Here is a 25,103-nt window from a genome sequence, read left to right on the forward strand (position 1 = left end):
TGTGCTGTCAGTGGATTGCATCAGGACATGTGAAGCAGTCTGGGGTAAACATGGAACAGTATGTGTAGGTATGGATATTTGCCGTGTGTAGGACGTATGGAATCACTACATTGTGTAGGGGTGGGCGGTCGGACAAGTGCGTTCGGACTGTTTCCTGACGCTACCACTCGAAAACGCCGGGTGTAGCGACATTAGATAGAAATATAATATATGACTTTGTATTTTTAGGGTGCGTGGTGTGTGGTGAAGTTCGTACTGGTCGAAAGAGGTGGACAGAAGGGTGAGATTGGTTATTAGTTTGTTTGGGAAATTGAAAAAAATGTAACTAGTTTTGTAAAAATTCATTAATAACCAAGAAACTATATATAATTAAACTAACTAAGAGGGACACATGGTGCTTACAGTTAAGGATGCGATATGAATGTGTGGATAAATAGGATGGCGAATCTTCAAACAAGGGTTAACAAATAGAGAAATTCACGATCTATTCATGACCATAACAGCTTAACTAAGAATATTCTGGCCAAGAGCAAAAAAATATTTTTCAATACATCCTTAAGTAATAATTTAGTGGGGGTCATCAATCTTTCACAGAGGAAGAAAAATAAGAAACAGTTAAATAGGGGTAATTCATTTGCAATAACGACACTGTACCAAGAAAGGGGCCAAAAACAAAATTAATTTCAAAATAGCAGGGAGAGATATAAAATAAGAGCAGTGTTTAGGTAAATAAAATGTAGAGAGTTAAAGGAGTGTAGATATAATAGACATTTTACATATTAACAATAAACATAAAATTGGGAAGTTTATGATATTGAATATATGAATGAAAGAAGGAGATAATAGATTGAAAGTTGGAAATAAAGAAACGAGATAAATCGAAGTTTCAGGGTTGGTTCAAAATTTGGAAGGATTTTTGTAAAAATGTGGGGGGAGTAAAGTGTGAAGGGGAGAATGATGCATATATTGTAGGATTTGGGAAAAACTTTGTTTATATATCTATGAATCAAGAAAAAATAATTTTGGGTTAAAATTAAGAGTAAATTGGGGAATTTAAAAGAATATGATACAGAACACTATAGTGAGAGTTTTTATATGTATAATGAAGATGGGGGATACATGGATATAGATAAGAACACTTTATGGGTAGGTGTAAAGCATTACAATAGGGTAATTTTGTTAATTGGAGAGTGAGGTTGAATAAACGGTTAGAGGTTCAATGGAGAGGTTAAAGATATATAGGGGTAATTATATGGAATAATATGAGGTATGGATATTATGGTTGATAATAAGTGACAGAGGTTTGATATGAGTTATATTAGGGTAAGATAAAGAAATTTGTATAGAGAACAAAACAATTATGTAGGATGTAAGGGATAAAAGAGGAATTATTAGAGGGATGGGTTAGAAAGTTATTGGTGTTGTGACACGGAGTTGTTTGTGTTTTGTGGGTTGGGTGGGGGCGGAGGTGATGTAGGATGGGGTGAGGGGGAGGGAGAGGGGGAAGGGAGGAGAAAAGTCATTCAGCTGCTCCCAAAACACTTGCCTCTCATGATCTTTCTTCTCATGCCCAGGTGCATATGCACCAATAATCACCCATCTCTCTCCATCAACTTTCAGTTTTACCCATATTAATCGAGAATTTACTTTCTTACATTCTATCACATACTCCCACAACTCCTGTTTCAGGAGTACTGCTACTCCTTCCCTTGCTCTTGTCCTCTCACTAACCCCTGACTTTACTCCCAAGACATTCCCAAACCACTCTTCCCCTTTACCCTTGAGCTTCGTTTCACTCAGAGCCAAAACATCCAGGTTCCTTTCCTCAAACATACTACCTATCTCTCCTTTTTTCACACACACACACACACACACACACACACACACACATATATATATATATATATATATATATATATATATATATATATATATATATATATAAGTATATATATATTATATATATACTTATTACATATATATATATATATATATATTTACTTATATATATATATATATATATATATATATATAAGTATGAAGTCTGTTGGGGATGAGAGAGCTTGGGAAGTGAGTCAGTTGTTGTTCGCTGATGATACAGCGCTGGTGGCGGATTCATGTGAGAAACTGCAGAAGCTGGTTACGGAGTTTGGTAAAGTGTGTGGAAGAAGAAAGTTAAGAGTAAATGTGAATAAGAGCAAGGTTATTAGGTACAGTAGGGTTGAGGGTCAAGTCAATTGGGAGGTGAGTTTGAATGGAGAAAAACTGGAGGAAGTGAAGTGTTTTAGATATCTGGGAGTGGATCTGTCAGCGGATGGAACCATGGAAGCGGAAGTGGATCATAGGGTGGGGGAGGGGGCGAAAATTTTGGGAGCCTTGAAAAATGTGTGGAAGTCGAGAACATTATCTCGGAAAGCAAAAATGGGTATGTTTGAAGGAATAGTGGTTCCAACAATGTTGTATGGTTGCGAGGCGTGGGCTATGGATAGAGTTGTGCGCAGGAGGATGGATGTGCTGGAAATGAGATGTTTGAGGACAATGTGTGGTGTGAGGTGGTTTGATCGAGTAAGTAACGTAAGGGTAAGAGAGATGTGTGGAAATAAAAAGAGCGTGGTTGAGAGAGCAGAAGAGGGTGTTTTGAAATGGTTTGGTCACATGGAGAGAATGAGTGAGGAAAGATTGACCAAGAGGATATATGTGTCGGAGGTGGAGGGAACGAGGAGAAGAGGGAGACCAAATTGGAGGTGGAAAGATGGAGTGAAAAGGATTTTGTGTGATCGGGGCCTGAACATGCAGGAGGGTGAAAGGAGGGCAAGGAATAGAGTGAATTGGAGCGATGTGGTATACAGGGGTTGACGTGCTGTCAGTGGATTGAATCAAGGCATGTGAAGCGTCTGGGGTAAACCATGGAAAGCTGTGTAGGTATGTATATTTGCGTGTGTGGACGTATGTATATACATGTGTATGGGGGGGGGGGGGTTGGGCCATTTCTTTCGTCTGTTTCCTTGCGCTACCTCGCAAACGCGGGAGACAGCGACAAAGTATAATAATAATAAAAAAATATATAAGTAAATGGATTTGTATGTAGCATTTATGGAACTGGAGAAGGCATATGATAGAGTTGATAGAAATGCTCTGTGGAAGGTACTAAGATTATATGGTGTGGGACGCAAGATGTTAGAAGCAGTGAAAGGTTTTTATTGAGGATGTAAGGCATGTCTACATGTAGGAAGAGAGGAAAGTGATTGGTTCTCAGTGAATGTAGGTTTGCGGCAGGGGTGTGTGGTGTCTCCATGGTTGTTTAATTTGTTTACGGATGGGGTTGTTGGGGAGGTAAATGCAAGAGTTTTGGAAAGAGGGGCAAGTATGAAGTTTGTTAGGGATCAGAGAGCTTGGGAAGTGAGTCAGTTGTTGTTCGCTGATGATACAGCGCTGGTGGCTGATTCATGCGAGAAACTGCAGAAGCTGGTGACTGAGTTTGGTAGTGTGAAAGAAGAAAGTTAAGAGTAAATGTGAATAGGAGCAAGGTTATTGGGTACAGTAGGGTTGAGGATCAAGTCAGTTGGGAGGTGAGTTTGAATGGAGAAAAACTGGAGGAAGTACAGTGTTTTAGATATCTGGGAGTGGATTTGGCAGCCGATGGAACCATGGAAGCGGAAGTGAATCATAGGGTGGGGGAGGGGGCAAAAATCTTGGGAGCCTTGAAGAATGTGTGGAAGTCGAGAACATTGTCTCCGAAAGCAAAAATGGGTATGTTTGAAGGAATAATGGTTCCAACAATGTTGTATGGTTGCGAGGTGTGGGCTATGGATAGAGTTGTGCGCAGGAGGGTGGATGTGCTGGAAATGAGATGTTTGAGGACAATATGTGGTGTGAGGTGGTTTGATCGAGTAAGTAAATTAAGGGTAAGAGATATGTGTGGAAATAAAAACAGCGTGGTTGGGAGAGCAGAAGAGGGTGTTTTGAAATGGTTTGGGCAGATGAAGAGAATGAGTGAGGAAAGATTGACCAAGAGGATATATGTGTCAGAGGTGGAGGGAACGAGGAGAAGTGGGAGACCAAATTGGAGGTGGAAAGATGGAGTGAAAAAGATTTTGAGTGATCGGGGCCTGAACATGCAGGAGGGTGAAAGGCGGGCAAGGAATAGAGTGAATTGGATCGATGTGGTATACCGGGGTCGATGTGCTGTCAATGGATTGAATCAGGGCATGTGAAGCTGGGGTAAACCATGGAAAGTTCTGTGGTACCTGGATGTGGAAAGGGAGCTGTGGTTTCGGGCATTATTGCATGACAGCTAGAGACTGAGTGTGACCGAATAGGGCCTTTGTTGTCTTTTCCTAGTGCTACCTCGCACACATGAGGGGGGGCAGGGGGATGTTATTCCATGTGTGGCGAGGTGGCGATGGGAATGAATAAAGGCAGACAGTGTGAATTGTGTGCATGTGTATATGTGTATGTGTATGTGTGTGTATATATATGCGTACATTGAGATGTATGGGTATGTGGACGTGTATGTATATATATGTGTATGGGGGTGGGTTGGTCCATTTCTTTCGTCTGTTTCCTTGCGCTACCTCGCAAACGCGGGAGACAGCGACAAAGCAAAATAATAATAATAATAATATATATATATTATCCCTGGGGATAGGGGAGCAAGAATACTTCCCATGTATTCCCTACGTGTCGTATAAGGCGACTAAAAGGGGAGGGAGCGGGGGGCTGGAAATCCTCCCCTCTCGTTTTTTTTTTTTTAATTTTCCAAAAGAAGGAACAGAGGGGGCCAGGTGAGGATATTCCGAAAAAGGCCCAGTCCTCTGTTCTTAACGCTACCTCGCTAATGCGGGAAATGGCGAATAGTTTGAAAAAAAAAAAATATATATACATTTTGGTTTTGTGTTTTTTGCTTTGACGCTGTCTCCCGCGTTTGCGAGGCAGCACAAGGAAACAGAAGAAAGAAATGGCCCAACCCACCCCCATACACATGTATATACATACACGTCCACACACGCAAATATACATGTCCATACATCTCAGTGTACACATACATATCCACACACAGACACATTACATATATACACATACACACAATTCACATTGTCTGCCTTTATTCATTCCCATCGCCACCTTGCCACACATAGAATAACATCCCCCTCCCCCCTCATGTGTGCGAGGTAGCGCTAGGAAACGACAACAAAGGCCCCATTCATTCACACTCAGTCTCTAGCTGTCATGTAATAATGCCCCAAAACCACAGCTCCCTGTCCACATCCAGGCCCCACACAACTTTCCATGGTTTACCCCAGACGCTTCACATGCCCTGATTCAATCCACTGACAGCACGTCAACCCCGATATACCACACATTGATCCAATTCACTCTATTCCTTGCCCGCCTTTCACCCTCCTGCATGTTCAGGCCCCGATCACTCAAAATCTTTTTCACTCCGTCTTTCCACCTCCAATTTAGTTTCCCACTTCTCCTCGTTCCCTCCACCTCCGACACATATATCCTCTTGGTCAATCTTTCCTCATGTGCCCAAAACATTTCAAAACACCCTCTTCTGCTCTCTCAATCACGCACTTTTTATTTCCACACAGCTCTCTTACCCTTACATTACTTACTCGATCAAACTACCTCACACCACATATTATCCTCAAACATCTCATGTCCAGCACATCTACCCTCCTGCGCACAACACTATCCATAGCCCACGCCTCGCAACCAGACAACATTGTTGGAACAAGTATTCCTTCAAACATACCCAATTTTGCTTTCGGAGATAATGTTCTAGATTTCCACACATTCTTCAAGGCTCCCAGGATTTTCGCCCCCTCCCCCACCCTATATATATATTGGAGGTCAAGAGAAAGGTGCAAGAGGTGAAAAAGAGGGCAAATGAGAGTTGGGGTGAGAGAGTATCATTAAATTTTAGGGAGAATAAAAAGATGTTCTGGAAGGAGGTAAATAAAGTGCGTAAGAGAAGGGAGCAAATGGGAACTTCAGTGAAGGGCGGAAATGGGGAGGTGATAACAAGTAGTGGTGATGTAAGAAGAAGAAGGAGTGAGTATTTTGAAGGTTTGTTGAATGTGTTTGATGATAGAGTGGCAGATATAGGGTGTTTTGGTCGAGGTGGTGTGCAAAGTGAGAGGGTTAGGGAAAATGATTTGGTAAACAGAGAAGAGGTAGTAAAAGCTTTGCGGAAGATGAAAGCCGGCAAGGCAGCAGGTTTGGATGGTATTGCAGTGGAATTTATTAAAAAAGGGGGTGACTGTATTATTGACTGGTTGGTAAGGTTATTTAATGTATGTATGACTCATGGTGAGGTGCCTGAGGATTGGCGGAATGCGTGCATAGTGCCATTGTACAAAGGCAAAGGGGATAAGAGCGAGTGCTCAAATTTCAGAGGTATAAGTTTGTGATAAGAGCGAGTGCTCAAATTTCAGAGGTATAAGTTTGTTGAGTATTCCTGGTAAATTATATGGGAGGGTATTGATTGAGAGGGTGAAGGCATGTACAGAGCATCAGACTGGGGAAGAGCAGTGTGGTTTCAGAAGTGGTAGAGGATGTGTGGATCAGGTGTTTGCTTTGAAGAATGTATGTGAGAAATACTTAAAAAAGCAAATGGATTTGTATGTAGCATTTATGGATCTGGAGAAGGCATATGATAGAGTTGACAGAGATGCTCTGTGGAAGGTATTAAGAATATATGGGGTGGGAGGCAAGTTGTTAGAAGCAGTGAAAAGTTTTTATCGAGGATGTAAGGCATGTGTACGTGTAGGAAGAGAGGAAAGTGATTGGTTCTCAGTGAATGTAGGTTTGCGGCAGGGGTGTGTGTGATGTCTCCATGGTTGTTTAATTTGTTTATGGATGGGGTTGTTAGGGAGGTGAATGCAAGAGTTTTGGAAAGAGGGGCAAGTATGAAGTCTGTTGGGGATGAGAAAGCTTGGGAAGTGAGTCAGTTGTTGTTCGCTGATGATACGGCGCTGGTGGCTGATTCATGTGAGAAAATGCAGAAGCTGGTGACTGAGTTTGGTAAAGTGTGTGAAAGAAGAAAGTTAAGAGTAAATGTGAATAAGAGCAAGGTTATTAGGTACAGTAGGGTTGAGGGTCAAGTCAATTGGGAGGTAAGTTTGAATGGAGAAAAACTGAAGGAAGTAAAGTGTTTTAGATATCTGGGAGTGGATCTGGCAGCGGATGGAACCATGGAAGCAGAAGTGGATCATAGTATGGGGGAGGGGGCGAAAATCCTGGGAGCCTTGAAGAATGTGTGGAAGTTGAGAACATTTTCTCGGAAACCAAAAATGGGTATGTTTGAAGTGGTTACAACAATGTTGTATGGTTGCGAGGCGTGGGCTATGGATAGAGTTGTGCGCAGGAGGATGGATGTGCTGGAAATGAGATGTATGAGGACAATGTGTGGTGTGGTGGTTTGATCAAGTAAGTAACGTAAGGGTAAGAGAGATGTGTGGAAATAAAAAGAGCGTAGTTGAGAGAGCAGAAGAGGGTGTTTTGAAATGGTTTGGGCACATGGAGAGAATGAGTGAGGAAAGATTGACCAAGAGGATATATGTGTCGGAGGTGGAGGGAACGAGGAGAAGTGGGAGACCAAATTGGAAGTGGAAAGATGGAGTGAAAAGGATTTTGTGTGATCGGGGCCTGAACATGCAGGAGGGTGAAAGGAGGGCAAGGAATAGACTGAATTGGAGCGATGTGGTATACAGGGGTTGACGTGCTGTCAGTGGATTGAATCAAGGCATGTGAAGCGTCCGGGGTAAACCATGGAAAGCTGTGTAGGTATGTATATTTGCGTGTGTGGACGTGTGTATGTACATGTGTATGGGGGGGGTTGGGCCATTTCTTTCGTCTGTTTCCTTGCGCTACCTCGCAACCGCGGGAGACAGCGACGAGGTATAAAAAAAAAAAAATATATATATATATATATATATATCCTCAGGCACCTCACCATGAGTCATAAATACATTAAATAACATTACCAACCAGTCAACAATACAGTCACCCCCTTTTTTGATAAATCCCACTGCAATGCCATCCAAACCCGCTGCCTTGCCGGCTTTCATCTTCCGCAAAGCTTTTACTACCTCTTCTCTGTTTACCAAATCATCCTCCCTAACCCTCTCACTTTGCACACCACCTCGACCAAAACACCCTATATCTGCCACTCTATCATCAAACACATTCAACAAACCTTCAAAATACTCACTCCACCTCCTTCTCACATCACCACTACTTGTTATCACCTCCCCATTAGCCCCTTTCACTGAAATTCCCATTTGTTCCCTTGTCTTACGTGCTTTATTTACCTCCTTCCAAAACATCATTTCATTCTCCCTAAAATTTAATGATACTCTCGCACCCCAACTCTCATTTGCCCTCTTTTTCACCTCTTGCATCTTCCACTTGACCTCCTGCCTTTTATACATCTCCCACTCATTTGCATTATTTCCCTGCAAAAATCGTCCAAATGCCTCTCTCTTTTCTTTCACTAATAATCTTACTTCTTCATCCCACCACTCACTACCCTTTCTAATCTGCCCACCTCCCACGCTTCTCATGCCACAAGCATCTTTTGCACAAGCCATCACTGCTTCCCTAAATGCATCCCATTCCTCCCCCACTCCCCTTACCTCCTATGTTCTCACCTTTTTCCATTCTGTACTCAGTCTCTCCTGGTACTTCCTCACACAAGTCTCCTTCCCAAGCTCACTTACTCTCACCATTCTCTTCACCCCAACATTCTCTCTTCCTTTCTGAAAGCCTCTACAAATCTTCACCTTTGCCTCCTTAAGATAATGATCAGACATCCCTCCAGTTGCACCTCTCAGCACATTAACATTCAAAAGTCTCTCTTTTGCACGCCTATCAATTAACATGTAATCCAATAACGCTCTCTGGCCATCTCTCCTACTTACATACGTATACTTACGTATATCTTGCTTTTTAAACCAGGTATTCCCAATCACCAGTCCTTTTTCAGCACATAAATCTACAAGCTCTTCACCATTTCCATTTACAACACTGAACACCCCATGTATACCAATTATTCCCTCAACTGCCACATTACTCACCTTTGCATTCAAATCACCCATTACTATAACCTCGTCTCGTGCATCAAAACCACTAACACACTCATTCAGCTGCTCCCAAAACACTTGCCTCTCACGATCTTTCTTCTCATGCCCAGGTGCATATGCACCAATAAAAACCCATCTCTCTCCGTCCACTTTCAATTTTACCCATATCAATCTAGAGTTTACTTTCTTACACTCTATCACATACTCCCACCACTCCTGTTTCAGGAGTAGTGCTACTCCTTCCCTTGCTCTTGTCCTCTCACTAACCCCTGCCTTTACTCCCAAGACATTCCCAAACCACTCTTCCCCTTTACCCTTGAGCTTATTTTCACTCAGAGCCAAAACATCCAGGTTCCTTTCCTCAAACATACTACCTATCTCTCCTTTTTTCTCATCTTGGTTACATCCACACACATTTAGACACCCCAATCTGAGCCTTCGAGGAGAATGAGCACTCCCCGCGTGACTCCTTCTTCTGTTTCCCCTTTTAGCAAGTTAAAATACAAGGAGGGGAGGGTTTCTAGCCCCCCGCTCCCGTCCCCTTTAGTCGCCTTATACGACACTCGAGGAATGCGTGGGAAGTATTCTTTCTCCCCTATCCCCAGGGAAGATGAAAGCCGGCAAGGCAGTGGGTTTGGATGGTATTGCAGTGAAATTTATAAAAAAAGGGGATGACTGTATTGTTGACTGGTGGGTAAGGTTATTTAATGTATGTATGGTTCCTGGTGAGGTGCCTGAGGATTGGCGGAATGCTTGCATAGTGCCATTGTACAAAGGCAAAGGGGACAAAGGTGAGTGCTCAAATTACAGAGGTATAAGTTTGTTGAGTATTCCTGGGAAATTATGTGGGAGGGTATTGATTGAGAGGGTGAAGGCATGTACAGAGCATCAGATTGGGGAAGATCAGTGTGGTTTCAGAAGTGGTAGAGGATGTGGGGATCAGGTGTTTCAGGAATGTATGTGAGAAATACTTAGAAAAGCCAATGGATTTGTATGTAGCATTTATGGATATGGAGAAGGCATATGATAGAGATGCTCTGTGGAAGGTATTAAGAATATATGGTGTGGGAGGCAAGTTGTTAGAAGCAGTGAAAAGTTTTTATCGAGGATGTACGGCACGTGTTCGTGTAGGAAGAGAGGAAAGTGATTGGTTCTCAGTGAATGTAGGTTTGCGGCAGGGGTGTGTGATGTCTCCATGGATGTATAATTTGTTTATGTATGGGGTTGTTAGGGAGGTAAATGCAAGAGTTTTGGAAAGGGGCAAGTACGCAGTCTGTTGTGGATGAGAGAGCTTGGGAAGTGAGTCAGTTGTTGTTCGCTGATGATACAGCGTTGGTGGGCGATTCATGTGAGAAACTGCAGAAGCTGGTGACTGAGTTTGGTAAAGTGTGTGAAAGAAGAAAGTTGAGAGTAAATGTGAATAAGAGCAAGGTTATCAGGTTCAGTAGGGGTGAGGGACAAGTTAATTAGGAGGTAAGTTTGAATGGAGAAAAATTGGAGGAAGTGAAGTGTTTTAGATATCTGGGAATGGACTTAGCAGGAGATGGAACCATGGAAGTGGAAGCAAGTCACAGGGTGGAGAAGGGAATGAAGGGTCTGGGAGCAATGAAGAATGTGTGGAAGGTGAGAACGTTATCTCAGAGAACAAAAATGGTTATGTTTGAAGGAATAATGGTTCCAATAATGTTACATGGTTGCGAGGCACAGACTATAGATAGGGCTGTGCAGAGGAAGGTGGATGTGTTGGAAATGAAATGCTTGAGGACAATATGTGGTGTGAGGTGGTTTGATGAAGAGAGATGTGTGGTAATAAAAAGTGTGTGGTTGAGAGAGCAGAAGAGGGTGTTGAAATGGTTAGGTCATATGGAGGGAATGAGTGAGGAAAGATTGACAAAGAGGACATATGTGTCAGAGGAGAGGCAGGACATGAAATTGGAGGTGGAAGGAGGGACTGAAAAAGATTTTAAGTGATCGGGGCCTGAACATACAGGAAGGTGAAAGCCATGCAAGGAATAGGGTGGATTGGAATGATGTGGTATACAGGAGTAGATGTGTCGTCAATGGGTTGAACCAGGGCATGTGAAGTGTCTATGGTAAACCTTGGGAAGGTCTGTGGGGCCAGGATGTGGAAAGGGAGCTGTGGTTTCAGTGCATTACACATGACAGCTAGAGACTGAGTGTGAACGAATGTGGCTTTTTTTGTCTGTTCCTGGTGCTGTCTGGAGGGGATGATGCTATTTCATGTGTGGTGGAGTGGCAATGGGAATAGATGAAGGCAGCAAATATGGATGTGTGCATTTGTTTGTATGTATACATTGAAATGTATATGTATGTATATGCGCATGCATGGGCATTTATGTATATACATGTGTATGTGGATAGGTTGGGACATTCCTCATCTGTTTCCCTGTGCTAACTCGCTAACGCGGGAGATGGCGGTTAAGTATAATAATGATAAAGAATACATATCTATCTATTCATTTACCTATCATACTTAATCGCCATCTCCCACGTCAGTGAGGTAGCACAAGGAAACAAACGAGGAATGTCCCAACCCACTCACACACACATGTATATACATAAATGCTCATGAACGCACATATACAAACATATACATTTCAACATATACATACATATACATACACAGACATATACATATGTACATATTCATACTTGCTGCCTCCATCCATTCCCGTCGCCACCCTACCATATAAGAATATGCATCCCCCCCCTAGTGTAAACATTACATGTGAACGTGCACCACCATATATCATACTAACCTCCAACAGCCAGGATCGAACCCCGGACCCCTGCATACTGAAAAGTCAGCTTCGGCAAGACTGTATCACCATCTATGGACAAGAATGAGTAGAATCTCTTCAAGGAAGTTCTCACTCCAGAGGATTCCATCATTTCCCCGCAGCACAGTGGAGTGCAGGAGCCCCATAAAAGGAGTCTTGGGGTTGTATAATCAAACATATATATGTAAATATATATATATATATATATATATATATATATATATATATATATATATATATATATATATATATATATATATATATATATATAAATATATATAAATATATATAAATAAATATATATATATATATATATATATATATATATATATATATATATATATATATATATATATATATATATATATATATATATTAATTTTTATTTTTATTTTGCTCGGTCGCTGTCTCCCGCGTTTGTGAGGTAGCGCAAGCAAACATACGAAAGAATGGCCCAACCCGCCCACATACACATGTATATACATACACGTCCACACACGCAAATATACATACCTATACATCTCAATGTACACATATATATACACACACAGACACATACATATATACCTATGCACACAATTCACACTGTCTGCCTTTATTCATTCCCATCGCCATCTCGCCACACATGGAATAACATCCCACCAGCTCACATAAATCAGCTGGTGGCTGATTCATGTGAGAAACTGCAGAAGCTGGTGACTGAGTTTGGTAAAGTGTGTGAAAGAAGAAAGTTAAGAGTAAATGTGAATAAGAGCAAGGTTATTAGGTACAGTAGGGTTGAGGGTCAAGTCAATTGGGAGGTAAGTTTGAATGGAGAAAAACTGGAGGAATTAAAGTGTTTTAGATATCTGGGAGTGGATCTGGCAGCGGATGGAACCATGGAAGCGGAAGTGAATCATAGGGTGGGGGAGGGGGCGAAAATCCTGGGAGCCTTGAAGAATGTGTGGAAGTCGAGAACATTATCTCCGAAAGCAAAAATGGGTATGTTTGAAGGAATAGTGGTTCCAACAATGTTGTATGGTTGCGAGGCATGGGCTATGGATAGAGTTGTGCACAAGAGGGTGGATGTGCTGGAAATGAGATGTTTGAGGACAATGTGTGGTTTGAGGTGGTTTGATCGAGTAAGTAATGTAAAGGTAAGAGAGATGTGTGGAAATAAAAAGAGTGTGGTTGAGAGAGCAGAAGAGGGTGTTTTGAAATGGTTTGGGCACATGGAGAGAATGAGTGAGGAAAGATTGACCAAGAGGATATATGTGTCGGAGGTGGAGGGAACGAGGAGAAGTGGGAGACCAAATTGGAGGTGGAAAGATGGAGTGAAAAAGATTTTGTGTGATCGGGGCCTGAACATGCAGGAGGGTGAAAGGAGGGCAAGGAATAGAGTGAATTGGATCGATGTGGTATACCGGGGTTGACGTGCTGTCAGTGGATTGAATCAGGGCATGTGAAAGCGTCTGGGGTAAACCATGGAAAGTTGTGTGGGGCCTGGGTGTGGAAAGGAAGCTGTGGTTTCGGGCATTATTGCATGACAGCTAGAGACTGAGTGTGAACGAATGGGGCCTTTGTTGTCTTTTCCTAGCGCTACCTTGCACACTTGAGGGGGGAGGGGGATAGTATTCCATGTGTGGCAAGGTGGCGGTGGGAATGAATAAAGGCAGACAGTGTGAATTGTGTGCATGGGTATATATGTATGTGTCTGTGTGTGTATATATATGTGTACATTAAGATGTATAGGTATGTATATTTGCGTGTGTGGACGTGTATGTATATATATTATGTATGGTGGTGGGTTGGGCTATTTCTTTCGTCTGTTTCCTTGTGTTACCTCGCAAACGCGAGAGACAGCAACAAAGCAAAATAAAAAAAAAAATATATATATATATATATTATTTTTTTTATACTTTGCCGCTGTCTCCCGCGTTTGCGAGGTAGCGCAAGGAAACAGACGAAAGAAATGGCCCAACCCACCCCCATACACATGTATATACATACGTCCACACACGCAAATATACATACCTACACAGCTTTCCATGGTTTACCCCAGACGCTTCACATGCCTTGATTCAATCCACTGACAGCACGTCAACCCCGGTATATCACATCGATCCAATTCACTCTATTCCTTGCCCTCCTTTCACCCTCCTGCATGTTCAGGCCCCGATCACACAAAATCTTTTTCACTCCATCTTTCCACCTCCAATTTGGTCTCCCTCTTCTCCTCGTCCCCTCCACCTCCGACACATATATCCTCTTGGTCAATCTTTCCTCACTCATTCTCTCCATGTGCCCAAACCATTTCAAAACACCCTCTTCTGCTCTCTCAACCACGCTCTTTTTATTTCCACACATCTCTCTTACCCTTACGTTACTTACTTGATCAAACCACCACACCGCATATTGTCCTCAAACATCTCATTTCCAGCACATCCATCCTCCTGCGCACCACTCCATCCATAGCCCACGCCTCGCAACCATACAACATTGTTGGAACCACTATTACTTCAAACATACCCATTTTTGCTTTCCGAGATAATGTTCTCGACTTCCACACATTCTTCAAGGCTCCCAGAATTTTCGCCCCCTCCCCCATCCTATGATCCACTTCCGCTTCCATGGCTCCATCCGCTGCCAGATCCACTCCCAGATATCTAAAACACTTTACTTCCTCCAGCTTTTCTCCATTCAAACTCACCTCCCAATTGACTTGACCCTCAACCCTACTGTACCTAATAACCTTGCTCTTATTCACATTTACTCTTAACTTTCTTCTTTCACACACTGTACCAAACTCAGTCACCAGCTTTTGCAGTTTCTCACATGAATCAACCACCAGCGCTGTATCATCAGCGAACAACAACTGACTCACTTCCCAAGCTCTCTCATCCCCAACAGACTTCATCCTTGCCCCTCTTTCCAAAACTCTTGCATTCACCTCCCTAACAACCCCATCCATAAACAAATTAAACAACCACAGAGACATCACACACCCCTGCCGCAAACCTACATTCACTGAGAACCAATCACATTCCTCTCTTCCTACACGTACACATGCCTTACATCCTCGATAAAAACTTTTCACTGGTTCTAACAACTTGCCTCCCACACCATATATTCTTAATACCTTCCACAGAGCATCTCTATCAACTCTATCATATGCCTTCTCCAGATCCATAAAATAATATATATATATATATATATATATATATTATCCCTGGGGATAGGGGAGAAAGAATACTTCCCACGTATTCCCTGCGTGTCGTAGAAGGCGACTAAAAGGGAAGGGAGCGGGGGGCTGGAAATCCTCCCCTCTCAATTTTTTTTAATTTTCCAAAAGAAGGAACAGAGAAGGGGGCGAGGTGAGGATATTCCCTCAATGGCCCAGTTCTCTGTTCTTAACGCTACCTCGCTAACGCGGGAAATGGCGAATAGTTTGAAAAAAAAATATATACATATATATATATATATATATATATATATATATATATATATATATATATATATATATATATATATATATAAAGTGTGTGGAAGAAGAAAGTTAAGAGTAAACGTGAATAAGAGCAAGGTTATTAGGTACAGTAGGGTTGAGGGTCAAGTCAATTGGGAGGTGAGTTTGAATGGAGAAAAACTGGAGGAAGTGAAGTGTTTTAGATATCTGGGAGTGGATCTGGCAGCGGATGGAACCATGGAAGCGGAAGTGGATCATAGGGTGGGGGAGGGGGCGAAAATTCTGGGGGCCTTGAAGAATGTGTGGAAGTCGAGAACATTATCTCGGAAAGCAAAAATGGGTATGTTTGAAGGAATAGTGGTTCCAACAATGTTGTATGGTTGCGAGGCGTGGGCTATGGATAGAGTTGTGCGCAGGAGGATGGATGTGCTGGAAATGAGATGTTTGAGGACAATGTGTGGTGTGAGGTGGTTTGATCGAGTGAGTAACGTAAGGGTAAGAGAGATGTGTGGAAATAAAAAGAGCGTGGTTGAGAGAGCAGAAGAGGGTGTTTTGAAGTGGTTTGGGCACATGGAGAGGATGAGTGAGGAAAGATTGACCAAGAGTATATATGTGTCGGAGGTGGAGGGAGCAAGGAGAAGAGGAAGACCAAATTGGAGGTGGAAAGATGGAGTGAAAAAGATTTTGTGTGATCGGGGCGTGAACATGCAGGAGGGTGAAAGGAGGGCAAGGAATAGAGTGAATTGGAGCGATGTGGTATACCGGGGTTGACGTGCTGTCAGTGGATTGAATCAAGGCATGTGAAGCGTCTGGGGTAAACCATGGAAAGCTGTGTAGGTATGTATATTTGCGTGTGTGGACGTATGTATATACATGTGTATGGGGGGGGGTTGGGCCATTTCTTTCGTCTGTTTCCTTGCGCTACCTCGCAAACACGGGAGACAGCGACAAAGTATAAAAAAAAAAAAAATATATATATATATATATATATATATATTTTTCTTTTTCTTTTAAACTATTCCCCATTTCCCGCATTAGCGAGGTAGCATTAAGAATAGAGGACTGGGCCTTTTTTGGAATATCCTCACCTGGCCCCCTCTGTTCCTTCTTTTGGAAAATTAAAAAAAAACGAGAGGGGAGGATTTCCAGCCCCCCGCTCCCTCCCCTTTTAGTCGCCTTCTACGACACGCAGAAAATACGTGGGAAGTATTCTTAATCCCCTATCCCCAGGGATATATATATATATATATATATATATATATATATATATATATATATATATCCCTGGGATAGGGGAGAAAGAATACTTCCCACGTATTCCCTAAGTGTCGTAGAAGGCGACTAAAAAGGGAAGGTGCGGGGGGGCTGGAAATCCTCTCCTCTCGTTTTTTTTTTTAATTTTCCAAAAGAAAGAACAGAGAAGGGGGCCAGGTGAGGATATTCCCTCAGAGGCCCAGTCCTCTGTTCTTAACGCTACCTTGCTAATGCAGGAAATGGCGGATAGTTTGAAGAAAAAAAAAATATATATATATATATATATATATATATATATATATGGAAAAAGGTGAGAACAAGGGAAGTAAGGGGAGTGGGGGAGGAATGGGATGTATTTAGGGAATCGGTGATGGATTGCGCAAAAGATGCTTGTAGCATGAGAAGAGTGGGAGGTGGGTTGATTAGAAAGGGTAGTGAGTGGTGGGATGAAGAAGTAAGAGTATTAGTGAAAGAGAAGAGAGAGGCATTTGGACGATTTTTGCAGGGAAAAAATGAAATTGAGTGGGAGACGTATAAAAGAAAGAGACAGGAGGTCAAGAGAAAGGTGCAAGAGGTGAAAAAAAGGGCAAATGAGAGTTGGGGTGAGAGTATCATTAAATTTTAGGGAGAATAAAAAGATGTTCTGGAAGGAGGTAAATAAAGTGCGTAAGACAAGGGAGCAAATGGGAACTTCAGTGAAGGGCGCAAATGGGGAGGTGATAACAAGTAGTGGTGATGTGAGAAGGAGATGGAGTGAGTATTTTGAAGGTTTGTTGAATGTGTTTGATGATAGAGTGGCAGATATAGGGTGTTTTGGTTGAGGTGGTGTGCAAAGTGCGAGGGTTAGGGAAAATGAGTTGGTAAACAGAGAAGAGGTAGTAAAAGCTTTGCGGAAGATGAAAGCCGGCAAGGCAGCAGGTTTGGATGGTATTGCAGTGGAATTTATTAAAAAAGGGGGTGACTGTATTGTTGACTGGTTGGTAAGGTTATTCAATGTATGTATTTTTTGTGATGTATTGTTGACTGGTTGGTAAGGTTATTCAATGTATGTATGACTCATGGTGAGGTGCCTGAGGATTGGCGGAATGCGCGCATAGTGCCACAGTACAAAGGCAAAGGGGATAAGAGTGAGTGCTCAAATTACAGAGGTATAAGTTTGTTGAGTATTCCTGGCAAATTATATGGGAGGGTATTGATTGAGAGGGTGAAGGCATGTACAGAGCATCAGATTGGGGAAGAGCAGTGTGGTTTCAGAAGTGGTAGAGGATGTGTGGATCAGGTGTTTGCTCTGAAGAAATACTTAGAAAAGCAAATGGATTTGTATGTAGCATTTATGGATCTGGAGAAGGCATATGATAGAGTTGGTAGAGATGCTCTGTGGAAGGTATTAAGAATATATGGTGTGGGAGGCAAGTTGTTAGAAGCAGTGAAAAGTTTTTATCGAGGATGTAAGGCATGTGTACATGTAGGAAGAGAGGAAAGTGATTGGTTCTCAGTGAATGTAGGTTTGCGGCAGGGGTGTGTGATGTTTCCATGGTTGTTTAATTTGTTTATGGATGGGGTTGTTAGGGAGGTGAATGCAAGAGTTTTGGAAAGACGGGCAAGTATGAAGTCTGTTGGGGATGAGAGAGCTTGGGAAGTGAGTCAGTTGTTGTCCGCTGATGATACAGCGCTGGTGGCTGATTCATGTGAGAAACTGCAGAAGCTGGTGACTGAGTTTGGTAAAGTGTGTGAAAGAAGAAAGTTAAGAGTAAATGTGAATAAGAGCAAGGTTATTAGGTACAGTAGGGTTGAGGGTCAATTCAATTGGGAGGTGAGTTTGAATGGAGAAAAACTGGAGGAAGTGAAGTGTTTTAGATATCTGGGAGTGGATCTGGCAGCGGATGGAACCATGGAAGCGGAAGTAGATCATTGGTTGGGGGTGGGGGCGAAAATTCTGGGAGCCTTGAAGAATGTGTGGAAGTCGAGAACATTATCTCGGAAAGCAAAAATGGGTATGTTTGAAGGAATAGTGGTTCCAACAATGTTGTATGGTTGCGAGGCGTGGACTATGGATAGAGTTGTGCGCAGGAGGATGGATGTGCTGGAAATGAGATGTTTGAGGACAATGTGTGGTGTGAGGTGGTTTGATCGAGTAAGTAACGTAAGGGTAAGAGAGATGTGTGGAAATAAAAAGAGTGTGGTTGAGAGAGCAGAAGAGGGTGTTTTGAAATGGTTTGGTCACATGGAGAGAATGAGTGAGGAAAGATTGACCAAGAGGATATATGTGTCGGAGGTGGAGGGAACGAGGAGAAGAGGGAGACCAAATTGGAGGTGGAAAGATGGAGTGAAAAAGATTTTGTGTGATCGGGGCCTGAACATGCAGGAGGGTGAAAGGAGGGCAAGGAATAGAGTGAGTTGGAGCGATGTGGTATACCGGGGTTGACGTGCTGTCAGTGGATTGAATCAAGGCATGTGTATGAGGGTGGGTCGGGCCATTTCTTTCGTCTGTTTCCTTGCGCTACCTCGCAAACGCGGGAGACAGCGACAAAGCAAAAAAAAAAAATATATATATATATATATATATATATATATATATATATATATATATAATTTCCCAGGAATACTCATTTTTTTTTTTTTTTTGCTGTTTCCCGCGTTTGCGAGGTAGCGCAAGGAAACAGACGAAAGAAATGGCCCAACCCACCCCTATACACATGTATATACATACGTCCACACACGCAAATATACATACCTACAAACTTATACCTCTGTAATTTGAGCACTCACTCTTATCCCCTTTGCGTTTGTCCAATGGCACTATGCAAGCATTCCACCAATCCTCAGGCACATCACCATGAATCATACATACATTAAATAACCTTACCAACCAGTCAACAATACAGTCACCCCCTTTTTAATAGATTCCACTGCAATACCATCCAAACCTGCTGCCTTGCCGGCTTTCATCTTCCGCAACGCTTTTACTACCTCTTCTCTGTTTACCAAATCATTTTCCCTAACCATCTCACTTTGCACACCACCTTGACCAAAACACCCTATATCTGCCACTCTATCATCAAACACATTCAACAAACCTTCAAAATACTCACTCCATCTCCTTCTCACATCACCACTACTTGTTATCACCTCCCCACTAGCCCCTTCACCGAAGTTCGCATTTGCTCCCTTGTCTTATGCACTTTATTTATCTCCTTCCAGAACATCTTTTTATTCTCCCTAAAATTTAATGATACTCTCTCATCCCAACTCTCGTTTGCCCTCTTTTTCACCTCTTGCACCTTTCTCTTGACCCCCTGCATCTTTCTTTTATACATCTCCCACTCATTTGCATTTTTTCCCTGCAAAAATTGTCCAAATGCCTCTCTCATCTCTTTCAGTAATAATCTTACTTCTTCATCCCAACACTCACTACCCTTTCTAATCAACCCACCTCCCACGCTTCTCATGCCACAGGCATCTTTTGGGCAAGCCATCACTGCTTCCCTAAATACATCCCATTCCTCCCCCACTCCCCTTACCTCCTTTGTTCTCACCTTTTTCCATTCTGTACTCAGTCTCTCCTGGTACTTCCTCACACAAGTCTGCTTCCCAAACTCACTTACTCTCACCACCCTTTTCACCCCAACATTCTCTCTTCTTTTCTGAAAACCCATGCAAATCTTCACCTTCGCCTCCACAAATTATATGGGAGGGTATTGATTGAGAGGGTGAAGGCATGTACAGAGCATCAGATTGGGGAAGAGCAGTGTGGTTTCAGAAGTGGTAGATGATGTGTGGATCAAGTGTTTGCTTTGAAGAATGTATGTGAGAAATACTTAGAAAAGCAAATGGATTTGTATGTAGCATTTATGGATCTGGAGACGGCATATGATAGAGCTGACAGAGATGTGGTGTGGGAGGCAAGTTGTTAGAAGCAGTGAAAAGTTTTTATCGAGGATGTAAGGCATGTGTAAGTGTAGGAAGAGAGGAAAGTGATTGGTTCTCAGTGAATGTAGGTTTGCAGCAGGGGTGTGTGATGTCTCCATGGTTGTTTAATTTGTTTATGGATGGGGTTGTTAGGGAAGTGAATGCAAGAGTTTTGGAAAGAGGGGCAAGTATGCAGTCTGTTGGGGATGAGAAAGCTTGGGAAGTGAGTCAGTTGTTGTTCGCTGATGATACAGCGCTGGTGGCTGATTCATGTGAGAAACTGCAGAAGCTGGTGACTGAGTTTGGTAAAGTGTGTGAAAGAAGAAAGTTAAGAGTAAATGTAAATAAAAGCAAGGTTATTAGGTACAGTAGGGTTGAGGGTCAAGTCAATTGGGAGGTAAGTTTGAATGGAGAAAAACTGGAGGAAGTAAAGTGTTTTAGATATCTAGGAGTGGATCTGGCAGCGGATGGAACCATGGAGGCAGAAGTAAATCATAGGGTGGGAGAAAGGGCGAAAATCCTGGGGGCCTTGAAGAATGTGTGGAAGTCGAGAACATTATCTCCGAAAGCAAAAATGGGTATGTTTGAAAGAATAGTGGTTCCAACAATGTTGTATGGTTGCGAGGTGTGGGCTATGGATAGAGTTGTGTGCAGGAGGGTGGATGTGCTGGAAATGAGATGTTTGATGACAATATGTGGTTTGAGGTGGTTTGATTAAGTAATGTAATGGTAAGAGAGATGTGTGGAAATAAAAAGAGCGTGGTTGAGAGAGCAGAAGAGGGTGTTTTGAAATGGTTTGGGCACATGGAGAGAATGAGTGAGGAAAGATTGACCTAGAGGATACATGTGTCAGAGGTGGAGGGAACGAGGAGAAGTGGGAGACCAAATTGGAGGTGGAAAGATGGAGTGAAAAAGATTTTGAGTGATCGGGACCTGAACATGCAGGAGGGTGAAAGGCGGGCAAGTAATATAGTGAATTGGATCGATGTGGTATACTGGGGTTGACGTGCTGTCAGTGGATTGAATCAGGGCATGTGAAGTGTCTGGGGTAAACCATGGAAAGTTCTGTGGGACCTGGATGTGGAAAGGGAGCTGTGGTATTGGGCATTATTGCATGACAGCTGGAGATTGAGTGTGAGCAAATGGGGCCTTTGTTGTCTTTTCCTGGCGATGCCTCGCGCACACGAGGGGGGAGGGGGATGTTATTCCGTGTGTGGCGGGGTGGCGATGGGCGTGAGTAGGGGCAGACATTGTGCATTGTGTGCATGTGTGTATATGTGTGTGTCTGTGTGTGTATATATGTGTGTACATTGGGATGTGTGGGTGTGTATGTTTGCATGTGTGGACGTGTGTGTGTGTGTGCATGTGTGTAGGGGTGGGTTGGGCCATTTCTTTCGTCTGTTTCCTTGCACTACCTCGCAGGCGCGGGAGACAGCGACAAAGCAAAATAAATAAATAAAAAATATATATATATATATACACACACACGAATCCACGGGGAAAATGAAACACGATAATTTCCCAAGTGCACTTTCGTGTAATAATCACATCATCAGGGGAGATACAAGAGAGAGAAATATAACAGTCAGCTGATATACAACGAAGAGACACAGCCAGGACACAATTAGGTAAACATGCGATTGTCTTGGACAATCGCATGTTTACCAAATGGCGGCTCAGCTACGTCTGTTTGTTGTATATCAACTGACTGTCATATTTCTCTCTCGTATCTCCCCTGATGATGTGATTACACGAAAGTGCACATGGGAACTTATCGTGTTTCATTTTCCCCAAGGACTTATAGGAACATACTTGATCACGTGCAAAATTGTGATCCTTTCCAATATATATATATATATATATATATATATATATATATATATATATATATCATCCCTGGGGATAGGGAAGAACAAATACTTCCCACGTATTCCCTGAGTGTCATAGCTGACAAGAAGGGCGAGAGTGGGGGCTGGAAATCCTCACCTCCAGTTTTTACTTTTCTAAAATAAGGAAAAGAGAAAGGGGCCAAGTGAGGATTTTCCCACTAAGGCTCAATCTTCTGTTCTTGACGCTACCTCGCAAACGCGGGAAATGGCGAATATGTATGAAAAAAATATATATAACATCCTTGCCTATGCGAGGTACCCATTTCTCAATCAGCCCTAAAGCGAGTATGAACAGCTGGGTTGGCTGTGAGTTGACTAGGCATGTTCAGAACTCCATCACTGGAAGGATCTGCATTTGATTTATAGTCATGGACACTAACCACCACATCATGGAAGTTCATGCTGTCATGACTTAAAAAAGGGTTTTTCAAAAAGTAAAGAGGGGCAGGAAGGGACACAAAAATGTATTACCCTAAGGCTCTGCCTACAGAAGAGAAATTGTTTTATATACTTCAAAACCTTTATTTTTTCCTCTATATACAATCTCTATGAGCAACTGAAAGCATATCCACATGAATGAGGAAGGACCTCAAGAAAAACCAAAGGAAAAAAATCTTAAAAGATTTTTCCTTTTTTGTAAACTTTGCTTTTCCCCTGGATCATATTCTGATGAACACACCATGCACTGATCCACAAGAGGAAGATCAACAAGATCTAAGCAAAGGCATAATTAGATAAAGGTACTGTCAAAATCTAAAACCTCCTAAGAAAAACTCAAGAGTGAAACACTCCTAAAAAATTCAAAGCAGAAGCCACTTACCTTGCATCACGAGCTCTAGTTGACAGCCCTAGCCGTGAAAGGAGTGCCAACTTCTGGCTCCAACATGAATGCCTCTTGATGATAAAGGTGCCTGGATGACCAAACAAACGTTCTCCTACATAATTCTGTGAAACAAAAAAAACCTCATTTAGCAGGCAACTTTAGGTTTGGAAAACTTTCATCCATTAAAGATGAACTTCATTTTCAGAAGATTCTATGTCTAAACATTGTAGGATTCTCACAAATTCTTCTTGGCTCCAGATCTAGAAGGAACGATGTTTTCCAGAAAATTTTTTTGCATAATCATATTTCTTGTACAATCAACTAGTTGTAAAAGATCAAGGATCTTTGAAAGCTATCTCGACTGAGAGGAGGGATCTCCCACAAACCTTTGAGATATATAATCTCAACCACATATTCCAGACTAAGCAGGAAACATTTAAGAAGAAAATCCATAAATAAAGGCTTTTGCAAACTACTCCAACATGCTGCTAGAGAGTTATTGGCATTATTCTTCCCAAAACATAAGGGCAGACTTTAAGAATACCCACTCAGTTATTTATAGAATCTTCAGATTCTTTCAAAAAAAGACTGACATGACTACCAACCAGACCAATATTGTCTCCAGATGGAAGGACAAATGAAATGATCTGCAGATTTATCTTCAAAACTTTTTCTCTACATCTGATGGAGAAAACACAAGTAAGATTCAAAAACAAAAATTAAGTTCTGAAACTGGATTTCTACATGAAGCCAACTCTCTAAAAGACATTGGAAGTCTCATGAAAGGGAAGCACATCTACATTAGCCCCTGATACCAGGGATGTTTTATCCATTTCAGAACTCCCACAATGACTAGATCATAAAAATCAGCCAAATTGAAAATGACCTTCTCTATAATCAAAACTGGAAAAAAAAAGAATTGCCTCCATACCTCTGCAAGTAAGGCATCAATATCTGCTGCCTCTCAAATGAAAAAATGAGAGATAAACCATTACTATGGTGGCAGCAAGTGTGAGAGAGAGCTCCAGCTGACTGTTTACCCCTGATGATGGCATTCACTTAAAAGGAATTAATGCCATTATTATTTCTATACGCAAAGTCCATGACAGTGACTGAACAGCAACCCTAATGTTAGAACCTGAACCTGGGAAGGACCACTGAAATGGCTGATCCTTTGATACTGCTAATCTGAGGATGTGATTGATCAACTCTAATAAAGAAAGAGAATGGGATGGACCCCAATGAAAAAACTGGCACAACCCCAAACATAATGGACATACTGAGGAACGATAGTCCTAATAGGAGTCTGACAAGCCTGTTCCAACCTTCAGCAGCCTTATAAAGGCTCTTTACAACCTAGACACAACAAAATTCCTTGTCAGTCCACCAAAGGTGGACTTCACAAAGTCCACACGGCACATTTCCAACCATACTTCCATGTTATTCTGAAAATAACTTGACTATTGAAAATACCAGCTTTTGGCTAGAAACACAGCTAAGCTGTTGCACAAATGTTCAACTTGTTGTACTATGCCATTTCTAAAGCTAAAAAGTCTGCAAATGATTCTGTGACAGTTAAATCCATGTATACTGTTTAATGAGACTAAATTATTTGGAAGTAGCAACTGATTACTAAGCATGTGACCTTAAATTCTGGAACAAATGTATTTCCGATAAGTCAGAAAATCAAGATATTCTAGCCCTACTACATAATGATGTAAATCTAGATCAGGGGGCCAACACAAATCTGTCAAAAATTTTGCTGTCTGGCTCAGTCCAACAGGGATGGCTCTGAACAGAACGGTTGAGGCCCACAATCATCTCTGCAGAATATAACAGAAACTCTCAACTGATCTTTTAGAAGTTTCCTTGTGTCTTCCCCTACAATTG

The 25,103-nt window shown here is 42.1% G+C and overlaps 1 protein-coding gene across 4 annotated transcripts in view; it reads right to left on the reverse strand.

The window, feature by feature from the left end:
- The window catches only part of PCB (Pyruvate carboxylase), a 437,613-nt gene that overhangs the window by 212,042 nt on the left and 200,468 nt on the right, over window positions 1-25,103 (reverse strand). The window contains exon 1 of one of the 4 annotated variants that reach the window (XM_071669757.1): window positions 23,211-23,335. The exons of the other annotated variants lie outside the window; for them this stretch is intronic. Coding sequence (XP_071525858.1) covers window positions 23,211-23,217 — 7 coding nt within the window. The 5' untranslated portion in view covers window positions 23,218-23,335. Of the gene's footprint in view, window positions 1-23,210; window positions 23,336-25,103 lie in introns of those variants that run through there. 4 annotated transcript variants of the gene reach the window in all.

The sequence above is a fragment of the Panulirus ornatus genome, chromosome 14 (assembly GCF_036320965.1).
Source record: "Panulirus ornatus isolate Po-2019 chromosome 14, ASM3632096v1, whole genome shotgun sequence".
Classification (NCBI taxonomy): Eukaryota; Metazoa; Arthropoda; class Malacostraca; order Decapoda; family Palinuridae; genus Panulirus; species Panulirus ornatus.